Source organism: Chiroxiphia lanceolata, chromosome 6 (genome assembly GCF_009829145.1).
Source record: "Chiroxiphia lanceolata isolate bChiLan1 chromosome 6, bChiLan1.pri, whole genome shotgun sequence".
In the NCBI taxonomy this organism is placed as follows: domain Eukaryota; kingdom Metazoa; phylum Chordata; class Aves; order Passeriformes; family Pipridae; genus Chiroxiphia; species Chiroxiphia lanceolata.
The window spans coordinates 19,735,249-19,762,776 of record NC_045642.1 but is presented as its reverse complement, the minus strand read 5'-3'; the positions used below and the strand labels follow the sequence as shown (position 1 = coordinate 19,762,776).

Below are 27,528 nucleotides of genomic sequence, written 5' to 3'. Positions count from 1 at the left end.
AGTACAGAAGAATCAAAGTTGTTAGCTACAAGCAGCAACTTCCACAACTAGCCAGAGGGCTAGTTTTGGAGCAGGAAACGTACCCTTTCCTCTTGGTCCATCAGAATTCTGGTTTAAGTCCTATCTTAAAATTTAACATTATAATAAATATAGAACTATAAGCAGAATAGCAAACACAGCAACTATGATCTACCAGGTAGGTCTCTGGGGAATGTGAGTGGCTTCTGAAGATCTCAGAATTCAGAGCACTGTACATGTGTCTCTGTCTAATATCTATTTACCATTCCATTTTAGGTGTGAAGGTTGCTGTAAAGCAGTTGTCCTGCTGTCCCAGCTGCCTGAGTGAATTCCTGCAGGCTCATACTACACAGATGTTCCCCGTTGATATCAAACTCCTGGAAAGGTATGCAGTTGGCATCCAGTTGGTTGGTGTCAAGGAGATGCTGCAGCCACTCCCAGACTTGAAACTTAGTCCAGTACTGAGGATGTATTTCATGCCACTGGGTTCCATAGAAGCTACTGGATACTGGAAAAGAGAATAGGTATTTATGGTCTCTGTCAGCATAATAGTCATCGACAATATGTCATCAACAATAAAGATCTATGGCTAATTGCCTTGGAAGTCTGCAAATATAGACACTTTTCTCAGTCCTTAACACTGACTCAGTAGCTACTGCTGGAGAAGATGTTGGGGGGGGGGTTTGCCTCAGTTTTCCAATTGAAAACTGGTAATTATTTCATTACATATCTCTTCACTGACTTAATTTTCAGGAATGAATTTAGTAGTGTTGGCTAAATACACCAAAATTCTTTGATAGGAGACATCTTACAGAAGTACTACTGAAAAGGGATGTGTGAGCCAGTAATTTTAGTGCATGAGAAAATGGAAAAGCCTTGCAAAATTCTCATAATGTGACATGGAGACTTTCTTTGAATAAGAACTTTGTAGGGATTGAATACGAATTGTGGGATTCAATCAAAGAAGGTTAAAAGCTAAGGCTCTCTCATCTTGCTCCACAGTAAAGCCTGTCAGTATGGGCCACAGCTTCCTGACTGACTTGGCATTCAGTTATTGCTGTAGTAAGGTAAGGTGGTTTCTGAATGTAGTTATAAAACTCATTTTTAGTTATGGAAGCTGCCTAGTTTTCTTCTTAGAATGAATCTTTTCTTGTTGATCTTTCAAACTGTTCTCAGTCATATGTCATTGCACGACAATAATTTACGTGTGCAAATGAAAGAAATTGTAATCGGGATAGGATAATTATGTAAGATAAGAGCAAAGGCAGGACTGCTTTGGTCTGCCCTCACAGAGTTCAGTGCAATTTATTTCTTGGGAAAGGAGGGCAATGGAGTATGTCAGGCAGAGGTAATGGTGTGATAAAATGTTCACAAGTGGACAAACAGTTTAAGATTGAGGGAATGAGAGATTACAGAAGGAGGAAAGACTGCCATGGCCTAGCTCTGCAGTAGTCCCACTTCAGGATATGGCACCAGTCTTTACCAGTCTGCCCTAGGAGAAGATTAACCACACAGCTGTGAGAAATGCTAACAACACTGTAGATTTTGTTAGAGGACCACAGGCAACAGAGTTGGCACATTTTAGGAAATCACCTTCCCCCAGGTGCCACTAGACCACAGGTCTCTTCAGTTGAGATACAGGGCACGATGCTAGTTTTCAGGTAAACACAAAAAAAGCATAGTTACTTAGGTTTCTTTATCAATATTAGCCAATAAGGCCTGTGTCAGTAACTTAGAGAGTTTGTAGGACTGTTTCTCATCCTCCTGTTGAAGGATTTGAGGAATGAGTGTGGAAATTATAAGAGTGTGGTATGTCAGAGACAGCTTTGATGAAACTGTCAAATATCCCCTAAAAAGGAGGTTGATGTGTATTCTTATCACTTCAGAAGGGTAAAGTAATTTCTGAGGCCACTAGAATCCTAATGTAAATGAAGATATTTTAGTGAGAGGAAAAAGCAGCTAGGTAAAAGTAAGTGAAGCCGTGAATTACTGTGCAGTCTGGTCTGAGATTAGATGTCCCTATCCCTCCAAAACTTAAATGAATCCTGACAAGTTTCACACTGGAAATTTGAAAATAGACCTCCACCATTTCCCTTCACAAAATCCTGTGCAAAGTGAAAGTCAGCCAGGACTTTTTTTCTGCATTACTCTGTTACAGACGTATCAGCACATTTATTAAGTACATGTTGATGTATTCCTGTGTATCTAGAAATTGCACACAAAAAAGAATAAGACTTTCATTGAGTGGGAACTTTCATTTTAAGTTCTGTTGCAGCATTATTTGGATTAGAAGGACAACAGCATTGTGTGTTTTTCTGCTTAGATTTTAAGGTTTACCTGTCCACTGAATAATTAAAAGAATTTTAAAATTATACCAAGTACTATATATATATAGAGAGAGAGGTTTATATATATATTTTTATATTGAGAGAATACATATGAATACATTTTTATAGACACAGACATATAATCAGAAAACAGCAAGAGGAAAAAAAAATATCTCAAGTCACAAGCTATCTAGCGCTCTAATGCCAGTCTAATTAGAAAGCTATCTAGTACTTTGAGTGGAAAAAAGCAAATACAGTAAAGCAGCAAAACGAATATTCTCCTGGAAAGCCAGAGAGGTGATTAGCATTGAAGAGTAATGCAGGTTCAGAGGAGGTAGAAGGGGTAAAGTAAGAGAGAAAGAATTTTGGACTGAGAAAAGAGAACTTCTGGCACTTTCAACACAATTTAATTTTAAGAAAAAGAACTAGTAAGGAACTTAACAATAAACTGGTCTGGTTTGCAAGTTCAGTTTTTTACTAAAAAAATAACAAAAGGAAATTTTTGTTACCAGGAGTGAAACTCCAGTGGATTAGTACTACTGAAAATAGTACTTGTACATGCTTAAAGGTGTAGCAGTCCCTTTCCCCTGGCTCCCCGTAAAGAACATGGCTCAGAGTGGCTGAATTGCTCCTACCATTGCATGTGGAATATCCGTCTGTCCAGGAAGGCTGCTGGTGGAGTAGATTACTGCTGGAATTGATACTCATTCTGCCAGCTCCTTCCAAAATCATGATCTGTAAGTGAACCAAACAGCTTGCTTAGTGAGCGGTGTCTAGTCCAAGAGGTAAATAGCAAAAAAAAAAAAAAAATCCTCCGAAGGTGAAGTAAGGAGGCCCATTCCATTTGTAGAAGATACAACTGAAATCAAGAACATGTTGACACAACCCCTTTTCTACTGCCACAAAATCTTCTTATGATAAACATTACCATGATTAATTTGCATATGCAAGAAGCAAGTTTCTACAGCTGCCCATCCATAAATGAATAATCTGTAATCAGAAAAGAAGCCGAATGAAAAGACAAGGCTCCTGACAGAGCAATACATGAAAACTGCCAAGCTTTGAGAAATGAAATACCAAATAGTTTTACTTTTTTTTCATTTTCAAAGAGAAATGTGATTTAAACATGCTTTTCTTTTTTCTTCTTTTTCTTTTTTTTTTTTTTTAAGGAGAGAGAAAAGACTTTTCAATAACTTCAAATCCCTACTGTCAACTACAAGCCATGCTCAGAAAATCCTTCACACAGAAGGACGCACATAATAATGCTCTAGGGAGGTAGTGTTATAGGGAATATCTTGTCAGTTTCTTATCTGATCTGGGTTCTTCGTAACAAATATTCCAGATCATACATTTCAGATCACCAAAAAAAAAATTACACAGTCAGAGCTCTTAGAAAAGAGACAGCCGTTGTTATAACAGAATTGATATTTTGGAGTGACACCACCCCCAAGACATCATTCCCTCTTTTAAGAGACACAAACTGTCTTTGCCATGTATCTTAGCATTAGTACCGTGAGAAAAATTGTCCTTTATTTTTTTATACTTAAAACCCCCCTACTTGTATGATATTTCAGAAAATGTCACGTACTTATCACATGCTTAATCATTCCAGTGAAACTATACAAAATTCCCCAATGACAGGTATTTCATGTGATCTTTCAGTGGTTGAAAGTTGCAAATTTTAAAAATATACATTAGAACCATAGGCATTATTTGAGATGTGGATAGTTATTTATTAAAGATTATAAAGGCTTTAGATTGTTATTGTTATATAAATAAAAACAAACACTAGCACACACACAAACAACAAAACCAAACCATTGTTCAAAAATATTCTCTCTGTCGAAAGCCACAAAGTCCATAAAAACAAAACATTAGACATCAGGATGGCATGTGCACGCAACTAGATTTCACCTTGGAATTAAAAAGATTATGAAATACAAAATGGACTTGTGAAGGTTAAAGCCACTAGTCATGGCTGTTTATCCACTGAGGCTAATGAAAAAGCTTCCATTGAGAGCGCAGCCGGACCCCCTACGAGATCATGCCAGCTTTTTGGTAGAAGAAAAGGAGACAACAAAAACACTTACAGCCTTGGTTTTAAGGGAACAGCCTGAAAACAACCTGGGTTGGTATTTTGCTCTGTCATTTAAAATAAATCATGTAACTTAAAAGTTACAAGTATCTCTTTCTTCCCTCCCATTTCTCTACCCCTCTATATATTTAGAACAGGATAGAGAGAGAGAGAGGTTACTGACAACTGCTTAAAAAGCGAAAGCCTTAGGAAGTTTATCACAGGGAGTGGTGTTTTACAGTATAAACTATTTCAGGGGCTTTTTTTTTTTTTTAGTAGCTAAGCAGAATGGCGAGATCAAACCTGGGGTGATTTAACAGTTCTTTTCCACTTTTTATTCTAGCCAATGTGTAATTCAGTGATCACTAGCAAGGAGAATTTAATTTCTCATGGTAGGTATACGGGGCTATAAAATATTAACTGTTTAGATTTGTATGATACATATTGTCCCACTGTGGCCAAATAAAAGATGACTATCATATCAGTCAGTACATTTATGTAAATTAGAAGAGAAGACATTTTTTAGCCCTGTATAAAGACCTCACTTAGTTTGTGAAGAAGAAGGTGTAAGGAAGGATTTTAATTTAATATAGCTATTATAAAGATGTTCAGCATAAAACATGTATATAAATTATATACTTGATGTGTAAGAACTTTTAGGAAATAATGCATGTTTGACAGCCAATACATACACTTCTGAGGTTGTACAGGTTGATGATGTATCAAGTTATTTCTTTAACTTTGGTTTTAATCATTAAAGATTTTTAGGTATGAATGAATGAAGTATTAATGAACAAGACCTTATTACAGTATCAAATAGAGGTAAGCTAGAATACCAGCTATTCTGGGAAAACTATAAAACTTGAAGATTAGCAAAATACACTTAGGAACCCAATTTGGTAAATTCCTTTCTTTTTAAAAAATTATAATTTGCACTTAATGTTCAGTTTAAATCTATTAATCCAAAGTCATATTTACAGAAGCCATCTCAGAATTTCAAGTATTGTGTTATGTGGTTTTGTATTCTGCAACTTCTGCGGTTTCTGGAATTCTACATAGTTTTCATAAGTGTTACTTTTGCAAACACAAATGTGTCTGGGAAAATGTGTCCGTATGAAATGAAGTTATTTCTATGTTCAAGCTCCTGTGCGATTTTGCCCTGAAAATTCAGTTCAGGTAAACTCTCATTTTTCCTTCTTCATAACTAATCAGGTGAATTTCCAAACCAAAAGATCCTATGACACTTTGACTTGGCAACTGAAGCTATGGATAGTTAAATAAATTAAATCATGTGTCTTGCATAGTTTTTTCACCACAGCAGTAACTAAAACCAACGCACATTAAAGATCTGAATAGAATCACTCTGATAGCTTTTCTCCTAGATTTGTGTTTCAGTTATTTTCCTTTAAAATTTCTCTCCCTGTCACAGTCTAGCAGACAATTGCTTTTCACAGTATCATAAACATCATTAGTAGTATTATCAGATAATGCGTATGGAACTTTCCCTAAAATTTAATCAATCAACACATCCCATCTTTGGAAGCTATATAGGTTATCTCAACCAGAATAACTTTCAGTATCAGCTGTAGGAACAACTATGTATGAGAGAGAGAATTTGGAATATGACATTAATCATAGAAACAGGACTGGATTTAGCTTTAACCCAAACTTTACTTTGTTCTGTGTATTACTCAAGGAACAGGTGTTTTAGTGTCTTGAAAACTGTCAAGTCACCTCCTTTATCTTAATGCAAGGGTGTTGCTTATTTGGAAGTCATTCTAGCACTTTGTTCAGGAGGTGTATAAAGTCCTACTAATATAACTTCCACGCCTTTGCTTGGAACCATACAGCATTATACTCAAAAACATGTATCAAAACTAAACTGTGATTTTCTTCATGTCATCCTGAATATGACTTTATTTGCTAAAAGTTCACAGAAGATTTTTGCTTATATCAGTGTCGCATCCCACACTTGGAAAGATTTTGAGTCAGGATACTGGAAGCAGTGTGTTCTTCATTACTTTAGGGCCAAATGCTCAGTTCTCCCTGGTGTACAGACAAACCTGGTTAAAGGGTGTGAAACCTCAAGGGGAAGGACATATAAGATGTTCAGGTTTTTTTTTTAATTATATTCCATGTATCAAAGTGAATGGTGGAACTAATGTAGCCTTGTTTCCTATGAATGTGTATCTTGTGGTTGGAGTCTCTAGTGTCTAGTAAGATGTGAGTGCTGATTGAAGTTTTTCCCACGGTTGGGGCATTCATAATATCTCATTGTCTCAAAGGAGTGAGCTCAAGCGTCACTCTTTCTTTCAGATCAAGTATTAGTGGATTTTCCTTCTATACTTGGCAGCCAGTTTTCATTAATCCTGTAAAAACTTCGTATCTCTGGGACTTCTACCCCCATATCAAATTTAATTAAAATTGGCAATGAAACTCAAAGATTGTTACAGGCCAAATGCAAAAGCCCAAACACAGACCGAATAACCACAAAAGCCTCATTTCCTCAGGAAACCATGCTAAAAAGGGGTTCTAGATGAGCTGAGATTTTGGAAAACAATATGAAGATCTTGAGGTATGTCCCTCTGCTAAGACATGGTACATTATAAATGAAAGCACATTTATATACGTGTATATACTCACATGTATTTTTATACATATACATATACACATACTCCGCTATGTCTGTGCACTTCAGGTGACTGTACACACATCTCCATTCTGTTCCACTGAAGAGGAGCTGTCTCTGGAGTATATACTTATAATGCCACTAGAAACACTGCACAGACACGAGAGGAAGCAAATAACACTTTACTCAACCAGCACAGTTAAATATAATTCTGCATTGGCTTTCAGCAAAATTCTTTCTAGAGTCATTCCTATTCGAAGGGATGAATCCATTTTAAAAAAATAATCTTTCACCTGTATTCAATATATCAGGTGGTACTCAAAGACTAAACCCTGAAGGCTTCTCTTAGTGGAAGCTCTCACTAGAGTCTGAAGAAGTGTTGGCCAAGTCACAACCAGCAACTTGGCAGTAACAGGAGGTCATTTGCTCTGCTCTTCTTGCCTTCCTTGACCACCTGACCACTCTGAGTAAATAGCAGTAATGGAAAGAGCAAGGAGCCATGGTCTGCCCATGGAGCAAATCCAGCATTGCAGAAAAACATATTTACAGATCCTTGAACTTTGAACACTGTATAGTGCACTCTATGCAAATTATTTTATTGCACTACAGGTGTGCTCTGAAAATAAGTGACTCTGATAGCCATTTCCACATTCAACCCAATAAGTCTTACCATCCATATAATGGGTTTCTCCTTTCTTTGAACCAGAATCTATCAAGAACAGCTCCTATTAAATGACAGGAAAATTCTGAGCACAGAATGAAAAGCAAATAAGCAGTACAGAGAAAGTGAATTAATCCTAAAGTAGTAAAAGTAGAGTGATTGTTCTAATATCAATTTGTATAGTTGCTTATGTCATGACTCTGAAATAAATTAAGGGAGCGAGGAGGGGGGAGCCCGTAGAGGAAGTGGCCTAAAGTCCTCTCATTTCTAAAGCCATGTGCTCTATGCAAAACACAAAAATTATGTCTAGGGCAAAATTGACTGAAACTGCTAAGCCATGACTCCACCTGTGAGCTATGTAAAGTCTGAGAGTGACTTCTAGCTGAGACAAGCTCAGTGCAGCTCCTCCTGGCGTGTCCAAAAGGGTGGATCTCTTTTGGCGTATTTACCTATGGGATTCTTCCCCATTTTTCCCCTTTTACCATCATGGCTGAACTTCAAATGTAGATTTCACCTGGGCCTGTTTTCTTTGAAGTGTGTTATGTACACAGTGAAGACACAATCCCTGCTTTTCAGGGTTTGGAGTTTATGGAACAAGTATCTACAGAGTATGTTAAATATTTTAGATCATTACTACACCTTGGATTACAGTCAAAGACTTAAAACAATAATCTAAAATAAATAATACCAAGTGACAATTGCAGCTGCAGAGTAACAAAATCTGGATTTTTAATACTTCTCTTGAAAAATGAAAAGATAGCTAAGTGGGCAGAATTTTCAAGACGTCGGAAACAAAGGACGTGTAAAACACAGCACGTGGACTTGTTTTACACACGCAGCTACTTTGGAAACATAAATGCATTGTACTTTTAACGTATATGATCAATTAGCTGCTTTGCATTCCAACCACCTATTTTACATCTCTGGTGGTGGTAAGGGCAAAATGAATATATGAATGTTGAAAGCCTGTTTGCATTTTGGTGTGAGCTTCTGTAGTGGGTCTTCTGTTATCTACTGTTATGGGTTTTCTTTTTCCTTTCACTTAATGTGTATTATTGCCAAGGCTTCAAGGCCTTAGTCTGAGCCAGTGTACCTATACATACAGTTATGGCTGACCCAAAAAATTACCCTATGATCTTTATCTGCCTGATTTGCAAAGGTCTCAGGTTCATCCTTGGTGTTTGTGCCAAACTCCCAGATAAGATATCATCCTTGCCACAGCTCAGTTTCAGATATGAAACTTTTCTGCAGTGTGCTAGCATCTCTTCTGGCCACATAGATCCACATGTAGCCATCACATACTGCTTTGTTTCCATACCTTTGGTTTAGTGGCTATAAAGCAGAGAGAAGCTCAAAAGAAACAATTTATTTGCAGGCGGATTACTCGCAGGGATTCGCTTCACAACAAAAAGCTCAACTTTGAACCACTTTGCTATGACCTTCAAAGTACCATTCAGATGACAGCACATACAGCTTGCCCTATTTGATGATAACCTCAAGACTCACCACTAATAGAATTGCAAAATCTTAGAGAGCTTTGAAGAAAGTTCATACAAAGAAACACTCTGATCACATTCAATATTTGTTGTAAAACATGCCAAGCATTTGATGCATTTCATTTTTAGTCCATCACATGTACCTTTGGGCCATAGTACTGAAATGTGTTTACTGAATCCCACTATGAGTGTGAAGTTCAAGGAATTACAAAAAAAATTTCTAAATAATCTCCAATATTGTTTTTATTCAGGATTCCATTTTGGGGCTTTGGGGCCAATCTTTTTCACTTCTACACCTCTCTGAAGTGCACATTCCTATGCTTCTGTATTTTTGGTGTATACAACTGTGGTTCATATGCATAAACACACCTTTGCATGTGCAAAACTGACTCTTGGTGAGCTTTCAGAGACTACACTGAGACCTAGATCATTTACTGTTGTGGGCTTTTGGAAAGGAAGAGTTTGGTTTATTCTTTTGTTTTCTTTGAACCTTGTATATTAAATGTATACATGAAGGTAAACTGAAAGACCAGAAAAAGGAAGATGAATAGAAAAGGAGTGTTTAACATTTACCTACATTACAGATAGGATCATGATAAACAAAATCAAATAAAGCTTGATTGGAATATTTTATTACTGAAGATATTATTTTCATGATGCACTACAAGGCAACTGTTGTAAGAGATATGTGGTGGTTGTTTTAACATGTTCATATGGAAGCTTCAAAATCTTGCATATATATTTTAACTAAAGAGAACCTTGGGTAGAAAAGTTAGGATCTAGATCTGTATCTGAGCAATCCCTCTGCTCCAGGGTTTGGGTTTGGTTCTTATCTCTCTTTTAACGATGTAATTTAAAGACAAAACCGTAGTTCAGCTTCCTTTTTGAGAGAGAACAAAGTTCACTTTATGAATGCAAAAAAAAAATTACTTGATGTTATACAAAGTCTCATAGGTTGTTTTTTTCACTGACCCTTTTTTCCCCAATAGTCTTCATATGAACTGACTTCAATTTTCAAGGCATTCATTAGTCAAATGAAAATAAAAGGGAGACTTTTAAAAGAGAGGGGGTTTGTTTGTTTGTTTTTCTAAACCAAAAGCAAACAGACTCGAGGCATAGATGTGTCTGACAGTGCTAACTACCAAAGGTTTGTACTTTTGTAAATTTTACCCATAGTCATGTTACCTTGTCACAGAAAACAGTGAAATGGAACCTGTCACTTAACAAGGATCCAGTGTTGCAGATCCATGCTTTCTCGTCACATCACAAGCTAGATGGGTGTCTTCTTGCCGTGCCACTAGTTTTTGAATATGAAAAAAGCAGGATCCTAATTTATTTTACTGTCAAAAACCTTATTCTCCTTTTGCAGTAGTTCGTGCACAGATCTGTACAATATTAATAAAATTGCTAGCCATAGAGTTAAGGCAAAAGTGTGTCAAGAAAAGGTTTTATTTCTTGTGATAGATGTTTGGTCATATTTCCAATAATGTATTATCAGAATTTTTGGAACAAGTAGATAGATTCACTAAAAACTGGCCAAAAAAAAGCAGGCTGCTTTCTTTTTTTATTTTTCAGAGTTGGCACTGCTTTCATTACTGTCTGTACCACCTCAGCAAGTTCATGATAATTTGGGTCAACCATTTTTTCCTGAATATTTAGAAGTCATTTGTCATAGATTCATCAGGCTAGCCTCAGGGATACAGAGTCTTGGAAACACAATAATGGGAAAAGCTCCCTTTGCTCTTTATTCTTCTTTCAGCACTTAACACCACACCTCATGGAACAACTCCACACCTCCTTTCATGTCCTTCCTATCTCTCTGGTACATCCTTCCTCTAAGCAGGAGCCAGCTCATCTCCCTAATCTCCTTTTGCTAAACATCTCTCTTTTGCTTATAATACACTAAATATACAAATGGCCAAAAAGCACTCTAGATGGCCCTTTAACTTGACGAGCCACACGTCTATAATTACGCATGAACCTCATCAGCTAACAAAATATTACCATCATGTTCTAACACCTTCTCCTTTTCCCTTGGCTCTGGTTCCCCAACCACTTCCCTCTACCTTCCATGACAGCTTCTCTTTGCATTGCTTTAAAGACTAACAGCATATTGAGGGAACTGTTTTCCATACTGCTAATATAGTCTGTGTGACTGTTCAGTTGTTAGTGAATAATGACAATAATAACAATAATAATTGTGCTTGTATTCATGTTTGGCTCTCATTAGATGCTGAATCGTTGCTGACATAACAGCTACTCAGATACGTGCAGCTGCAGCAGCCAGTATTTCATGTGGAAGTTTATTTTAACCACTATCACCACCAGCACTTCCCTTTTGTTATGGGGCTGGTCTGGTTTTCAACAGTAACAACCACTAATTTGCCACTTTAAAAATAAAAAAAGGATTGGGTTTTTTCTCTTTTACTTTTTGTAAACTCTGTTTCATATATGTTGTTTTAATAAAGGGCATCTGCCTGGAAACTGCAGAGTTCCTTTTTGGGGCTGGTTTCTGAGTGAGAACATAGGATGGAGACTCAAAATAGGGAAGTGTCTTGGGGAACGTGCAAATTTTCCCATTGGAATTACCACTTTTTACATTAATTGATTCACTCAATCAACAAAACAATTGTGTTTTTTTATTAACATGAGGGTCACAGCACAAATTAACTGGGACAGAGAAGCTGAAAATTAAGCATAAAGCATTTTATCCTAAACTAGGTAGCTTCCTGGGAACCTAACCCAGTCAATAGCAGTGTTTATATCTTATTACAACCCAGTGACTGACTAACCATAATCCAATCATGTTCTTTTGCTGACACGATAGCAAAAACATATTTCAAAGAGGAGATGTAGCAGAGACAGTGCTCCATCCAGGATGCTTGCTTACCCTGCATTCCTCTCCAAACTACCAAATCCCAAGGTGGGCATCTATTTGCAAAGGAAGGTGTCCCTAGGAAAGCTGTTAGTGAAATAGCTCAATGGAGCTCACTGAGCCTGTTTCAGAAAGCTGCTGTGAGACCATTACTTCGACTGCCCTTCAGTCTTGTGTGTTTGCATGGTGTTAGTAAACATTTACTTGGAGCCCAGCTGTATCCTTTTGGTTTCTTTATATTGCGTTTGTTATGAAAAGAATAAGAGCTGTCTGCTTTACTGCTGAATGTAGCAGCAGGCTCACTTGCCCTGCATGTGCAGGACTTTTGAGGAAGCCCCGTACCTCCCAGAGCCACATGGCACTGAGGCAGTACTTAACATATATGCTGTGGCTCGTTTATGCTCCCTGACTTCAACCAGAAAACGGGGGAATGAATTTGCTCTGCAGCCACCTTCTACAGGCAAGTCAAGAAGTTATGGGAAATGATGTCTCCCCACTTCTGTAAAAGCCAAGAATACCTTCCTTGTCTCCCTCTGACCTGTGGTTAGAGGAGCAACACTTCCGTGGTGTTGCTCCTTCTCACCTGGCACAGCAAGAGCTGCCCATCCTGTTTCCATTGATTTCTCCAGTGGTTGCATTAAACAACACAATGGAGTATTTATGTGTCAGTGTTAGGAACAGGTTATTAAGTAAAACCCACCGTAAATAGAGCCGTTAATTCAGTTGCTGGCATGGCTCTCTGTTATCTTCTCAATACCTCCCAGAGGGTATTAGTCTTACCCTTTCGTTTGAGTTGGCAGCAGAGTTATTTTTTTGCACCTGCTGCTCTACTCTGATAACAACACAGGTCAGCTTTGATTTGTTGGAATATAAACAAAAAAAGCAAAGCCTGGCATCTGCCTCAACAGCCGGGGCCGGTTTGACGATAGAGCTTTTCCCATTGGGTTTTGCACAAATGTGCTCTTTCAATTCTTATGTGAACTCTCTCCTGCTTCGTAAATAGTCCTTTGCTACAGGATAGCCTGATGTCAGAAAAGAGCTCAGCTTTGCCATCAACAGAAACCTCAACCGGTCAAAGTAATACACTGTTCTAAGACTGAAGCCAGAAAAGTTGTCATACAAAACACATAAAGAGAAATCAGACACAGAGGTTCCAAAATTACCAGGAAAAAGCTGTAAATTAAGTGTAAACCATAAAGGAACTTTCTTGAGAGAGAAAAAAAACCTGAAGGATTGGGAACGTTTGCTTTCCCCTATGGGAAAGCACTCCAGCTCTCACTCTACTATTTTACAAGAAAAAAAAAAATTGAGTCTATGAGACGTGCGTACTCAGCTGGGAACTGAGCTACTTTTAAGTTCTTCCGAAACTGCTGTAAGAGCATCTATGATGATGGACAAATCCCTGAAATACTGACAGCCAGAGAGCAGAGAAGGAAGAGTCCACATAGACAGAAAAGGCAATAAATAGCACAAAGCATAGAAATTAAGGAAATATGTCCATATTACAAATAGGAAAATTGAGGCACAGAGCTGAAATTATTCACTTAAGTCATATAACAAGTCAACAGAGAAGTCAGTCCAACTCATATCTTCCAGCTCAAGCTCCATTGCTATTCATTGCATCACATTTCCAGCAAATCTTTCAACATGCAGATGAGTTAGGTTGAATGTGGGTTTTTTGAGGACAGCTCGAAGGTATGAAGTAAGGGAAAGAATTCTCTACAAAAAAAGAGACTGAAACCAAGATTCTTCTATGCATCATGGCTATTATGTGACAAGTAGAGATTTGAATGATAAGTTAGCCATACAATTAAATCTGCACTTGAAGTATGAAATCAAAAAAGCTGCCCTTGACCTATGTATGACCCTGAAAATGAGCTAGAAACTCCTAAGTAGAGCTGGCTGAAATTCAAAATGTCTGTTCTGTGGAACTGTAGGTATTCCAAGAGGTTTTTCCTTCCTTTTTTTTTCTTCTCTTTTAATCACAACGAAAGGAATTTTAAAAAGAAAGTTCCCCGGCAACTGGGAATCAACTGACATGTAAAAACCTATATTCAAGTTGTCCAAGGATCAAAAGTGCAACTCAGCCTGTTATGTAGAGTTATTTGTAAAAGACAGAAAATGTGAAACATCAAGCTACAGTGTTTCTGCAAAAAGGCAGTAACGTTACCACAGAGCAGCTGCGTTGGAAGCAATAAACTTGCCTAACAAGGCTGTTGTGTACCAGGGTCACCAGGGAACCCTCTGCAGAGCCCAGCTATGGTAATCCTGAAATGCAGGCAGGCTCTGCAGACTACCAGGTCTGACTGCCTCGAACACCTTGGATGTGAAGTTGGTGATCCTGTTGCTCCTCTTTCACTGAACACTTGTATTCCTTTTCTTCCCCCTTATTTCTTTTATTTCTCTTTTTTAAATTATTTTTCCTTTTTTTTCTCTCTCTTTTTTTTTTTTTTGCCTTTTATTTAGTCAGACTGGCTGACCTGGACAAAGAAGTTTCTCTCAATACAATCACAAGCCTGTAATCAGTAAAACAGACAAAAATATCGTCTCCAATGATCTACCTTTGGCACAGGAGTGCCAGGTCTTACAGAAACTGCAGAGTTTGTGGCCGATCTCCAGCATGGAGGCTGGAGGAGTCAGAAATAGGAAAAAACCCCTTGCTTCCTTCAGTTTTATTCTTCAGTTCCCTTGTACAGGTATGTATTCAGTCTTTAAAATAACTGAACAGATTTCAAGAACAAAATCAATAAAAATGTTTTTGGACTATTTCAAGCAGCTATTTTCCTCAAAAAGAGATTTATTACCATGGAATTATACCTATTTTAACAATGTTCTAGGAAGGGACTGTTAGCAAAGATCCTTATAACAGGTATTTTCAGGTGCTGGGGATTTTTTTTCTTCTTTTCTTTTTACCTTTAATGATTTAATCTTCATTAGATTTTTAATATTGAACACGTGTCTTAGCATAAGGAAGGCTGATGCCTTGGTCCTGCTCCTTATAGTCCGGGGTTTGGGGAAGGGTAGCCCAGGCACACCAGCTCTCAGGCCATGCACATGTTCCTACCAGAGGAAACCTACTGTGGCACAGGGCAAAAGCTGCAGGCATGGAAGTCGCAGGCAGTTCAGTGTAGGACTCTTGGCATGAACAGCCCCTCACTCCACGCAAGACAATCATAGTCACTCGTTCATACCTACTGACAAAATACACATAGATGCCAAATTCCATTACTTTTGTATTTTAAAGGATTAAATCAGGAGCTATGTAGATTAGGAAACAAAATTGGCTGAAACTGGAGAAAATATTTGAACTCCTATTTTAAAAATATTGTAAGAAAGCCTGTACAGGAGATAAGGGATGTGCAAGTCTTATGAGGAGCATCTGAGGAAATTGGGGTTGTTTAGGCGGGAGAAAAGGAGGCTTATGGGACACCTTATCACTCTCTACAACTCCGTGAAAGGAAGTTGCAGCAAGGCAGGGGTCACTCTCTTTTCTCAGGTGACAAGTGACAGGATGAGAGGAAATGGCCTCAAATTGCACCAGGAAGGTTTAAATTGGATATTAGGAAACAGGCTGTTGAGAGAAGTGGCAGGGTCTCCATGCCTGGAGGTATTCAAAAGGCATGTTGATATGGCACTTAAGGACTTGGTTTAGTGTTGGACTCAGCAGTGCTGGGCTAATGGCTGGAACTCAATGATCTTAGAGATATTTTCCAGCCTAAATGATTCTATGATTCTACTTAGTGGAGGCTGTGTGAGTGTTGCATATTGGAGTTGGCTACAGGCAGACTAAGAAAATTTACTGGATTGACTCTTATCCAAAAATATTTAATCATTTGAGATTTTAAAGAAGGCAAAGAAGTTTCTACCTGTTGTTTCAAAGGATTACAGCTCCATCATTAAAAGTCTTAGAGAAGGTAAGGATATATCACTAAATGGAGGAAAAACTATGTCTTTTTCATTTTGTTCATTCCACTTTTGATAAGTCTGTACAGATATCTTACTCATCACCTATTAATTCAGTCTTCTAGAACTTTTTCATCTTCCTCTATCAGGACAGGTGCCTGGGAATATTAAGAGTCTTTTATGTAAGTACTATGTTAGATATTGCTGGAAAAGGGATGAGAACAGCACCCTGAATGTGTCAGAATTTGACTCCTTGATAAAGCCCCTCCAATCTATGAGACAATTGCTTAACCAAACATACTTTAAAAGTACATCATCAAGATGCAGGCTTCTAAACTGTTGTGTAATAATAATTATATGTTACAGTAAAAATCATTAAGAAAGTTTGGGGGTAATCATCGTATCACAAACTTAGTCTGATTCCTGACCATAACATCTTGGGCAGTTTTACATGGATTCTTTAATTATATAGCAATAAAAATTAGTTCCCTTCTCACTGTTAAATGAAAGAAATCTCAGAAGAGTTTTAAAAAAACCAAAACCAATTCTTCTTATGATGGCACCAGTAATTTGGAAAATAGAACATATTTTTACACATAGTTGCTTAATCCTTATAGACTTGTGGGGGTTCTGGCTACATCTAATTGTGAGCTGAGAAAATACTTCAAAAGTTTATGTCTGTATCCTTCCTCCCTAATAGGCAGGAACTTTTATTCTATGTGTTTAAGTAGAATTACTTTCTTTGCACCGCCACAAAGCAATTGTCTTTTATTACCCCATCTTATTGATATATAACCAGTGATTACTCAGCTCCAACTAGCTGTTTTGTCGACTAGTTCCCATACTCTTTCCTGTGAAGCACATTTCACAAGATCAGCAGAGGAATAGGTAATGATAACCATGTGCAATGTCAGCTTTTGGAAAGGGAGCCTTTGAGGGTTCTTCGTCAGAGGGAGACATGCAAAATGCCAAGTGGCAGTTGATTGCTCCACTGGTTACATGACTCCATGTTTACTCATTCTTGCCCGTCTGTAGACCAATGACCAACAAATGTCCCAAGTATTTTAGGCATTCTGTGAGGGATTTGGTGCAAACTACATCCCCAGTAGAACTTAAAGGATCTCTCATACTAAGACTGCTGATGACTTCCACAGAAACAAAATTAATTCTTACTTTTTCATATAACAGCTGTGAGAACAAATCCTTCTTTACTTAGCCTTTCGATCAGGAGCGTTACTCATTAATTTCACCATTGCCGAGTTTGCAATGTTACCTTTTCTTGAAAACTTGCTGAAATACTTCCTTGGTTCATCAGGGGCCAAAATACATGTAAAGCTGCAGAGTGTGCTGAAGGCAGGGACAGAGAGAGAGAAGCAGACCTTTGTGGTTCGAGATCTGGAAGCGCCCTTGAACACTGGGCTGGCTGAGCAGCTGAAGCCAGAGCACTTTTCTGAAAATGGTGTTAAGCTTCACCAATGTTCACAAGGCGCTTATTAGGAAGAAAAATTCATAAATTTATGGTTGAAATTCAATAGTAATGAAGCTGTGAGATTGGACAGAGACTTCACTAAACATCACAAATTAGGCAAGCAACAAAAATAGTGTTTCTATTCATTTCCTCATGTACAGCAAAGCCTTTATATTTGGTTCTACCACATCCTAACATTGTGTGTCATTAGCAATGACAAATGACAACTAAGTTTGTGACCCTTTTCTTTTTACGTGCTGTTTGCTGCAGGAATGTCCAGACCTCAACCAGAATACCTACTTTACAACTTACGAAGAAATAGATGAGAAAGAGAGCCCTGAAATACCACAGAAAACCCTATAAAGAATGGGCACATTGCCCTCAGAATAAGAAGGGGGCATTCATTTCTATCTGTATCTTGTTCTCAGCACACTGACCAATTTTTAAGTCAGACAGGTATGTCCTGTAGCACCCACTTTCCAACCTGTCTCTCTCTACACTAGGTCACATCTCCAGTTCACGGAGATGGTGTTCATAGTATTGCAGAAAGAGCTCGGGCACTTTTGGGGGGATTGAATCTGAACAAGTAAACAGCAATAGAAACCATGTGATTGTAGACTCCACAGAATAGATCCAGGCTACGTTGCAGTCAGTGAAAAGTTTTCCTGGTTTGGTCCTGAGACTAAGACATATTTATAAAGAGCGTATAAGGGGTGAACAAGGAAGGAAAGGTAAGCACTCATTCTGGAAAGGTACATGGCTCATGGGCAGTTCTCTGAGTTCACTGAATCAATAAAATCTTTAATCTTCTTCTGTGGGAATTGTACATAAATACACACTTCTTCAGCAGGTGTAGAATTCCAGCCCCAAAGAGGGTTTTGGTGCATATTGCTGTGGGACAAGCAACCTGCTAGCATGTCACTCCTGTCTGAACATAGATGCACCTACAGAAGTCCTCCCTTTTTTCCTCTCTAATCTCTCTTCATCTATGTTTCTGGATGATTTTTCATTTTTAGTTTGATCTCTCTCCATTGCAATTTGCTACCTTGCACCTCCCAGACAGAACAAGTATGGATGTTAATAAAATTCACCGGGAATGACAAAAAATTAAGGAAGTTCAATGGAAACCAAATTAATTTTTTCTTTGTCCAACTTTCCTATTGTCTGTTTCCATCACTGCTGAAAATCCACAACACCCTGAGTAATGTGAAATTACTATGGCAAAACCACAGCATATTCTCTCAGGTGACAGGAGTGTAATAATAACCCACGTTAAACAGACCATATTCTATTACCTGATCTTGCCATGACTGGGGTAATATATGGTTGTCACTCCATGCATTGCTATGAAAGGCTACCCAGTTTGTGCCGGGGCAAACAAAGCATTATTCTGCTCTGATACAAGAGCATTTAGTAGTATGAGTTGGGAAAAATATACTTTTTTACCATCCTTTACAAATTACACTTTGAGCCGAAAATAATGGAAAAACTACTTGCAAGGAAACATCAGCTCCACTAATGATAACTCACCTCTGCATGTAGGACCAGTGTTCAAAGGGGAGAAGGGTGTTTGGAGGATTGTGGCTCTAATAAAGCCTTGAGCACACTTCAAAAACCCCTGAACTGGAATTCCCAGTATATTGATTCATAATATCTCTGTTTAACACTGCTGTTCCTACAGACTCTGTCCAGTCCTGACATCCAAATTTCACAGCAGATGTTGAAAAACTAGAGGAGAACGTTGAAGTGATTAAAGGATGGCAAAGTTTACAGTGAACCAGGTTGAGATCCTAGAGGTTTTTACCACACTGTAAGTTTCTCATGAGAGAAGCCTTTGGAGCTTAGGCTACCACGGCTATCAAAGACTAGGCTAAGAAAAGACTTGTCCCCAGCTATCTATACAAGGAACAGAAATTTGCCAGCCAGGGACATTTCACACTAACCATGGAAAGACAACAAAATCAGATGGCTGAATGTTAAAGCTGGCCCATGTCAGACTGAAAATGAAGTAAAATATTTTTAGAGGAATCGTATTTAATTTCCAGGACACTTAAAAAAGTTCTGGTGAATTTCCCACCATTGGACTTCTACATTTTTTTTTCAAGATTGGAAGTTTTCTACAAGATAAGCTCTACTTCAAGTCATGTAATTATCTCTGAAAAAATCTGGCAAGTTCGATGTTGTTATTGCAACAATCACTTGGTTTTGAAAATTGCAAGGGCCAGGAATTAAACTGTCATTGGGATATTTACAAGAGAAACACATTAATCCTGTTGTTTTTCGAGTTTTGATTGCAACTGTTTTCTTTGGTTTCTTCATTTGCACTAAATATAAAACTGCTATATTTTCCAGTTCTGGTATTTGCTACAGTGAAAAATAGATGACAGGAAACTGGCTTAAACTGCTACCTACAAATTTGTTATCAAAACAAAACTTAAAGGAGTGGATTTTTTAATTTCACTGTAATTTTCACAAATTATAGGAAACACTGGTGCAAGTTAGATATGTTTAACAAAGTGTCATGCCAGAGAAGTACAAATAAAACCACTAAATGAAACTTTTACTTCAAGGTTCATTTCTGTCATTATGAAATTGTTTAATTGTCTAAAGAATAGGAAAGATAGGAAAGAAAGGATAGTTGGATGTACTTTAGAGGCAAATATGACATATATTTTTAGATGAAGTAATTCAAAAGCACATTACTGATATAATTCAATAACTTTATAATCCTATACACAATAGTTATGTGCTTAAAATGTCTCATGTGGTGAAATGCAAACATTTATCACTAAGTCCATCATACATATTTTACAAAATCAACATACATTTGCAGCAGCTTTTCCTTTACATTCACTTCTACAATTACTTAAACAACTGTGTCTATACCTTAAGGGGCCAGTTCTGGTTCTATTAAAATAAAATTACCATTGGAACAGAAACAAATTAAACAAGCAAAGACACTGCGGGCCTCACACTATATTTACCTACCCAATGCCTGAGCCGGGTTCTTTGTGGTGCTTTAGCTTACTTAGAAGGGACTAAGCTCAGTAGAACCCCCCTCACCACAGAACTGCCAAGAAACTGCCTTGAGGTTGAAACCAAGCCAAATTATAAATGTACTTTAGGATTTTTTGTTACAAACACAGTCACCATCAACATCCTCATCACCAAAAACAACAAAAATACCATAGTTGTAAAGCATCTCCCAGTTCTGCAACACAAGCACTTTCAATAGGATTGAAAGAGTCCACTTTTTTGTCCCTTGTCTTACTCAACAGATGATCACTGTGGCAGACTCAGGACCTGAAATATTATTAGCTACATTATAATAGAAAAGATCCTCAGTATCTAGCCCCACTCAAACATAAGCATAACAGAAATATTTAAACAGAAATTACAAGTTTTGACTAAGAAACCAGAAAACTTTATTGTAACGTTAAAAAGCCTTTTGATCAAATGAGCTTAGCTGCTCTTCCCAAGTGGGAAGGAAAAGGCTCAGTATGGTGGCCATGAGTCCAGCAGACAACTCTTCTCCTTTTTTTTTTTTTCTTTTTCACTAGCATTATTTTAAAGGAAGTAAATTTTTAAAAAAATAATACCTCAAACACCTTACCTCATTTAGCTGCAGATTCTGGACTGGAAATCCTTAACTGAGGCAATGGGAAAACTGTCTACAGAACAGTAGGTTGGGTAAGCACAGGTACTAGGTTATGTCAACTAAAGACTCCCAGGAGTGAAGATAAATGGATGTGATACTAATTTTAAAACATTTTGCTGAACACTCAGGCAGCCAATAGGGGAATTCCTTAGGTCACTTCCTGTTCATTTGATTGGAGCTGCAACGACAACAGCCAAGATGAGGTTGAGAGCGTTTGCATAAGGCCAGCTCAGTCCTAGGCATTCAAAGAGAACAGGTCTAACCGGGTTACACGCGTGGCTCCAGAACAAAAGAAAAACCTGGTAATGGATGAGAGATTGATTTCTTTGTAGTTGTTTTTTTAAGACCATCCCTTCTTTTTTTTTTTTTTTTTTTTTTTTGGTAATGGAGGTTATTTCAGGTAGATAGGGAGATCATAATTAGGATGGGGAGAAACGAAAAGCAGGAATGTCCTAAATTAAAATTAGTCTGGAAATAACATTAGGAGATGCATAGCATGGCAGGGAGGTGGACAAGTGAGCCTGTATGATGGCCTCAATTCTTTCTTTTATATCTTGAGAATTCTGCAAAATGCGTGACCCTGCAAAGGGGAGAGTTTATTGATCTTTCAGCTTCCCTGGGTATTTGAGAGAAAGTAAAAAACAAAAGATGAAAAAATCATGAGCGTGTGTATATGGGGTTGAGTACAAAAGTTCATGTCTATGCAGGTTAGCAGGGCAGAGAATCAGCAGATGTGCACAGTCCAAAGTTTCCTTGACCACATGTGACTTATCCCACCATACTGTAACCAGGAACTTGAGCAGAAAATGAGGAAAAATGAAAATATGAAGCCTCATCTCCTTTGCATTGTTTCACTAGTCAGAAAAGGCACCTAACATAGAAACAGTTAAAAATGTAGTAACATAGGAAGGTTCTGAGGTTCCATTAACTTGTATGCATAAAACACAAGAAGTGCAAAATATTATTATACAGTGACTGTTCAGTGGTCTGTGTGAAGAGAATTTTTTAGTCTTTGCTCAGTTTTGGTCCCAAGTTTCATCATAAATCTTCTCCCTGACAGATGCTGACAAGTGTTCTCAGTGCTAGATTTACCAAGCACAGGGAATGAATTGTCCTTCAACATCCAGAGATACTATTAATTATTAATCAAGGCTCGCTGTTGATGTAGGGGAAATATTCCACAAATATTATTTATGCTGAACCTGATTTCAAGATAAAAAATGGATCTCAGACTCAAGGAATGTCACCTTTGTTCCTATCATCCACACTAACACCAATTAAAAACTATGTTGCTTGTGTTCACATAGATAAGGTGCACCTGTGCACAAATGTTGCTTGGGAAGATTCACTTATTTTTCACCCAGGCTAGAGTCAAGTTCTGTAGCTTCTCACATTGATTCCTACCATCAAAAAAAGTTGTAAGATGTAAATGTACATCTTGGAGAGCAGTATTCTCTTGTAGGGTTAAGATTGTCACTGCAAACACCTAGATACCTTTGTGGAGTTTTGATAAGTAGGCCTAGCACCTATAAGATCTCTCTAAGCATTCATGTCACTGAGTCTAAGTATTTGCATACTAGTTCATGTCTTGGTGAGTATTTATACTAAAGCTTTTATCATCAAAATAATGTCTTAGCATCATATCAACATAAATGATCAGTCCAGAGCAGGAGAACAGGAAAAAGCTAAGAAGTAAGCAAAGAACTAGAAAGCAATGAAGAGCACTTCCCGGTAAGGATATCTTTAACAAGAAACCCACATCTTACATTGTCCAACTGAGCAAAACATGGGGAATTAACAAGTCACATTGAAATGAATCTCGTTCATATGCTGCAGAAGTGCCACAGGAAGATGTGACCACTGGATCCCAGCATAGACAGGGAAATCAGAATTTTCCTACTGCTAAAAAGGACGTTAGCAAAAGCAGAAGAAAAACGGTTCAAATATGGTACTGAGACTGGTATGTTACTTTCTGTTTGTGTGACTGTTGGGCCCTTTCTGTTTCAGCTCCTAAGGGCAGAGACAGCTCTGGTTGCTAAGACGCAGGATACTCCCAGACAGACAAAAAAGCACATTGTACCAACAGGTTTGGACAAGGTGAAGCTAGCTTGGTCGGCACACCAGCATGCATTATTTATTACTGTGCTACTTTCAAAGGCAGGGTGCCACACAGGGTGGTGGCTCCCTAAATTTACTGCCCTACCTGGCCAACTATGCTGCCCCCATGCTCCCAAGTATGCTTATTGATACTTACATGTGGTTCAGTACAGAGAGGATTACAGGTGGCTTTCAGAGACAGGCAGACCTTTCCCTCTGCATATCCTTCTTCAGCACTGCAGCCACAAAATTAACATGAATTTAGTCCCCACACAGTTCCAGGTGGCAGAGAAAACATTAAAAACTTTGTAACTAGGAACTAGAAGGCCACATTCACAGTATGGCAGAAGAGTCGGTGCAGATTCCCAGAATTAATTTAATTATAGCCATCAAGCATCAAGGAAATTACCGAAATCTGTCTAGATTCTTAAATTGGCGTCTGTTACTATAATGTCTTACATCTGATGAAAACAGAGAACAAATGTATGGTAATGTCTACTTTTTCATTAATATCATCATCTCTGTTTCATTTGTTAAATTCCAGTGGAATACCAAAAGGTGACTATAAGAAGCTGATATGTAGTTAGACATGTCAAGCAATTTGAAAATTCAGTGTATGATATTCCTGCCTTCATTCTGCAGCAAAATCAGAAGTGATTCATAAACTTTGATGTAAAATAGTACACTTTCTGTAAAACATCACTAGAGAAGCCAGAAGGAGTAGGACAGATGCTATTTCCAATCTGTTTTCTGTGTTATAGGCAAGTGCCACCTATCATTAAGGTTGCCCCTTACGAAGGCTTGCAGAACCTTGTAATTTTTTCTTCACAGTTTGCTGTATTTTTGCCCTTAGCTGTTGGGCCAAATTAAAATTTTCCATCATGAACATTTGCTTTGCAACAAAATTTTGAATAATTGTCATCCATAATAGTATAAGTTTTTCCAACAAATTCAAAAAGACAAGGACAAAATGGTGTTCCTTGTATTCATAGTAAGAAAGTTACTGCCTTTTCTTTGGAAAGCTCAAGAAGATCTATTTTAAAGAAGGACTGATTACAATGGGCTGTCAAGTTAAGGGTGTACTACGTACTATTACAAATAAAATCCAACCAAAATTAACCAGTTTAAAGCTCATTTGCAAACCACAAAATCACAGAATCGGTCAGGTTGGAAGGGACTACAGTGGGTCATCTGGTTCAACCTCTTTGCTCAAACAGGGTCATCCTCGAGCACATTGCACAAGATTGTGTCATGATAGTTCTTGAATAACTCCAGTAAATGAGACTTCACAACCTCTTTGGCCAATCTGTTCCAGTGCTCGGTCATCCGCACAGTAAAGAAGTTCTTCCTCATGTTCAGGTGGAACTTTCTGTGTATCAGTTTCTGCCCTTTGCCTTTTAACCCTCTTGCTTGGTACCACTGAGAAGAAACTGCCTCCATTCCCTTAACACCCTTCCTTCAGATACTTATAGACATTGATAAGATCCCCTCTCAGTCTCTTCTTCAGGTTGAACAGGCCCAACTCCGTTAGCCTTTCCTCATAAGAGAGATGCTCCAATCCCCAAATCATCTTTGTAGTGATACGCGGGACTCACTCCAGGAGCTCCATGTCTCTCTTGTACTGAGGAGCCCAGAACTGAACACAACACTCCAGGCTGAGTAGAGGGGTAGGATTGTCTCTTTTGACCTGCTGCCAATGCTCTTCCTAATGCACTCCAGGATCCCGTTGGCCTTCTTGGCCACAAGGGCACCCTCCTGCCTCACGGACAGCTTCTTTTCCACCAGGACCCCCAGGTCCTTCTCTGCAGAACTACTTTTCAGAAGGTAGCCCCCAGCTTGTACTGGTACATGGGATTACTCCTCTCCATGTGAAGGACCCTGCATTTTCCTTTGCTGAATTTCAGTTCTCTGCCCATCTCTCCAGCCTGTCAAGGTCCTCCTGAAGGACTGCACAGAACTCTGGGGTATCAGCCACTCCTCACAGCTTTGTGTCATCGGTGAATTTGCTGAAGAGGCACCTGTCCCTTCATCTAAATCAATGATGAATAAGATAAACAATGCTGGGCCCAGTATTGAACCCTGGGGGACACCACTAGTGACAGGCCTCCAACTAGACCCTGTGTCACTGATCACAACCCTCTGGGACCTGCCATTCATCCAGTTCTCAATCCACCTCACTGTCCACTCTCTCAGTCTACATTTCCTGCATTGGTCTATGAGGATATCATGAGAGACGGTGTTGAAAGCCTTGCTGAAGTCCAGGAAGACGATATCCACTGTTCTCCCATCAAATCATAGTCCACATAATGGATTCCATGATGAAGAGCTTTCTTATGCAGTGAGTGATCTCCATTTCCTGGCTTCGCATGATTTTCCTAGCAGCTAACAAAGGCTATTCCTGTGCCTTCACCAACCTGAAAAAGCAAAGTTTCCAGTGAGTTCCCTACTTGGTCTAGCAGCTACTCTCAGTACAACTGGCAGAGGTCTGCAGAGGTTTTATTCACAGGCTCAACCCACAGGATACCCAATGCTGAAACACCTACCTTTGAACATCATTCATTCAAAACTTCAAAATTGTACACAAAAAACAGAACTAAAAGAACATTATTAACATTGTGACAGGTTAGGAGGTACAGTACTTAAGACACAGACAGGAGGGTACTCATTCAAAGAGAAGCTAGCCAATACTATGCATACAGGGAGTGGCCCTGAGCTGTATTTGCTGCGCATGAATCAAACTTGAGCTGAAAACTTCTGTTCATTTCCTCATGAGTTTTCTTATGGTATTCATCCTCATGGCATTTAAGGTATTATAGTAACACATGTATTTATAATGTAAATAAACATTTAATATATGTACATTAGTGTGTTACATTATATTAATGCAGTAGCACTAATATTACAGCATTAGCACAAAAGCATTTATTGATCTTTATACTTCCCTAGTGGGGTAAGAAGGTAATAATTTATTGTCCCTCTTTTAATGGGGAATCCTAAAAAGATCAAGACAAATATGTTTATTAATTCAAGGTATCTATTCTGAGATGCCTAAACACCATGTATTTAGAGCACTCAGTATTCTATAGTTATGTAAAGTACTGAAAGCAGAGCTATCATTCATTCTCATTTCAGACCCTAACACTTAGCAGTTCTGTAAATCAGACTCTTTTTCTCCCAGAAAAGAAGGAAAAAGTTCATTATTTTTATAAAACATGAACAAATGGTGGTATTAGTCTAGAAAACAACATAAACATTTTGTCTGCATTTTTCCAAACATACTCAATCTCGAGCAAAAGTCCATTATAGTTCTGCTGATTGCCATCTGGACAAATTATAAGATAGTAATGATGAGGAGCTTGGCAATGGTCACAGGAGGATATGAGCTTTGCAGATAATCTATGAAGATTCAATTTTTAAACCAATACAGCTATGTATGTTAGTATTTCTTCACACACATCCCAGTCATCAAACAGACCCTATCTTTCTGTAAATTGGATCCAATAAATTGAAACTAGTTGAATAACAACTAGTTATTCAGTTTTCAATTAGTTTTCAGGATGAGATGTCCTGAAAATCCAGATATTCCTCAAGAGATGTATTGGGCAACCTGATGAACAAAGGAATAAAAGCTAACTCCCTCAAATTCCTTTCCCAGAAAGCCATCTGCCAACCAGAAAGTCGCAGTAGTAGAAGTGGCAAACACCACTTCTGTTCCTGGAGAGGAGCCCTCCATCTTGACCCTTTGGTCTCCTTTCCACACATCTCAGCTCAAGAGTTGGATGTTTTCTTGAAAATATCGCAGTAGGTTCTCTCATCATGGCAGTATAGAAAAAAAGGCAAAATCAAGTGTGAATCTGTTAATTTAAGGACCTGTAAGGAAAAAAAATTATGTAAGAATCTTTGGAGGGATCACTGCAAAACTGTCTCTCTCCCGAGAGAGATTCATGGGGAAAAAAATCCCATAGACATTTGCACTGGGAAGTGGAGTGGGGATAGGGCAGAAAGCAAAATTAGAAATATAACATGTTAAGTTTTCCACGGAAAAGATAAGGGTAACAAATGGCTAAAATGAACTGGCAGGGTAAATATGAATTGCTTACACAAACACTGAAAGAAAGAAGTGCAAATCCTGGAGATAATAGAGTCTTATAATTAATTATTTATTTGTTTTAATCTCCTCAGTGTGTAGGTCAAACTAACTCAATGTAACAGTGTTGCACAAACTGGTGGGAATAAACTTGTCTGAGAGATGGGGAGAGAAAGATTAATAGTAATAAATAATGTCTGTGGCAAATAAGAAGATATGGAGCAATAAGAAGACC

At 38.2% G+C, this 27,528-nt stretch overlaps 1 protein-coding gene across 1 annotated transcript in view; it reads right to left on the bottom strand.

Moving 5' to 3' along the window:
- The window catches only part of EHF (ETS homologous factor), a 33,438-nt gene extending 12,366 nt beyond the window's left edge, over positions 1-21,072 (bottom strand). Inside the window, 4 exon segments of the mRNA XM_032692211.1 lie at positions 282-299; positions 302-526; positions 2,981-3,080; positions 21,065-21,072. Of these exon segments, the coding sequence (XP_032548102.1) occupies positions 282-299; positions 302-526; positions 2,981-3,077 (340 nt within the window). The 5' untranslated portion in view covers positions 3,078-3,080; positions 21,065-21,072.
- Positions 21,073-27,528: the final 6,456 nt, after the last annotated feature.